At 56.6% G+C, this 1,556-nt stretch overlaps 1 protein-coding gene across 1 annotated transcript in view; it reads right to left on the reverse strand.

Moving 5' to 3' along the window:
* LOC113213380 (Schwann cell myelin protein) overlaps window positions 1-1,556 on the reverse strand; it is a gene marked incomplete in the record, with an annotated part of 223,765 nt that overhangs the window by 39,563 nt on the left and 182,646 nt on the right. The window contains 1 exon segment of the mRNA XM_052264308.1: window positions 598-716. Coding sequence (XP_052120268.1) covers window positions 598-716 — 119 coding nt within the window.

A 1,556-nucleotide genomic window follows, 5' to 3' on the forward strand; every position in this document is an offset into this window, starting at 1 on the left:
GGGGGGTCACCGGGGGCTTAACGATACTTTAAACTCTGGAGTGGGACAGACGGGGAGTCGAGTGTTTCGCCGCTTAGGGGTGGCGTGGCGGGGAGTTGTACATCCGGAGCTCTATCACCCCAGCACGAGCCTCCGGCGTCCCGTGACACACGTGCTGGGCGGGTGGGACGCCGGGGGACACCCTACGCTACGGGTGCGAGTATGAGACGGTCGGTACAAATAGGCCATGGACCGCAGCAACAGCACACGGAGGTACTCTCCTTCGTCGCACAGTGTCCGCTGCTCGCACCTCGAGCGGTCCGCTGCCCACGCGGAGCGAGCGCCTGCCAAGCCCCGGGTAGGCAAGCCCGCACCACACGAGAGCGCTCATGTTGCCGCGCAGCAGCCGCCCTACCCAAACTTATTTAGACTTATTTATCGGCATGTAATCTATACAATATCGTTCGAAGAAATGTAGAGAATTACTAATTAAGTACATCGGTACTTCAACCGTAGAATGTAAATGAAAATCGCTAGGGCTGTGATAGTTTGACCAAACTTCAGCCCCTCCCCGCACACACATACTCCCACCCTGCTGCGAATCGCTACGCTACTCACATTGTGCCTCCAGAGCACCCTGGTGGGCGGCGGGTTGGCCTTGACGTTGCACTCCAGGGCCACGCCAGCGCCCTCGTCCACAGAGGGGGCGGAAAGAGTCACCGTCACAACGGGGATATCTGGAAAGAAAACAAAAACAGAATGAAAACAGTACTCATCGCCACTCAGCGTCAGCGAGAACAGGGTTCTAGCGAGTGGAATTTATCGCAACATGGATGATAATATGGCGTCGTATCGACATTCCGTGTCAAAGTAAGTCGTGGAAGGTATTCTTGAGAAGAGTTTCGCAACCGCACATACAAACAAACTACAAACATACATAACATCTAATGGTTGGTGATATGATTCAGTGGCAGCGAACATTATATTTCTCATAATTTGTTTTATGAGAGTGTAAGAAAATGCATCCGTGAGTTACGGAGACCGTGTTTGTAAGACTTTTTCAGTGTGTTTGTGCGAATAAAAGAAACATTGAGGGGCGAGGCGTCATCACGACATTGCCCCCTATGATGGTCACTGCTGGCCTGCAGTCTGGACGCCGGCCGTTATCCGCGAGACGGAAATGAAATAGATGGGAGCCGCCGCACCACGCGAACCAACCCCGAGCGGCCCGCGGGAGAGAGAGAGAGAGGGGGGGGGAGGCTCGAAACACAGCGCCGACAACCTCCGGGAAGAAGCACGCCCGGGGCCCTCGGCTCCAGAGCGCCTCCGGAGGGAAGGGGAGCGCGGCTCCGCGCGGCGGCGGCGGCCCGCCTGGTTCCCGCAACCAGGCTTCAATCTACAACGAGCCATACTCTCATACAGCACTGCGGAAATCTCATTTCGCGGCAAGACAACATCTCCGAGTGGGGGGAGTAGCGGGCGACATATCATGGTGCCGCCTCCCCCCTCCCCTCTCCCCCCCAGCTGCTCTAGTTTGGAGAAGAATTACCCGACCGACAAGCCTCGCCTGGCCCAGA

The sequence above is a fragment of the Frankliniella occidentalis genome, unplaced genomic scaffold, assembly GCF_000697945.3.
Source record: "Frankliniella occidentalis isolate FOCC.00 unplaced genomic scaffold, Focc_3.1 Scaffold18, whole genome shotgun sequence".
NCBI classification, from domain to species: Eukaryota; Metazoa; Arthropoda; class Insecta; order Thysanoptera; family Thripidae; genus Frankliniella; species Frankliniella occidentalis.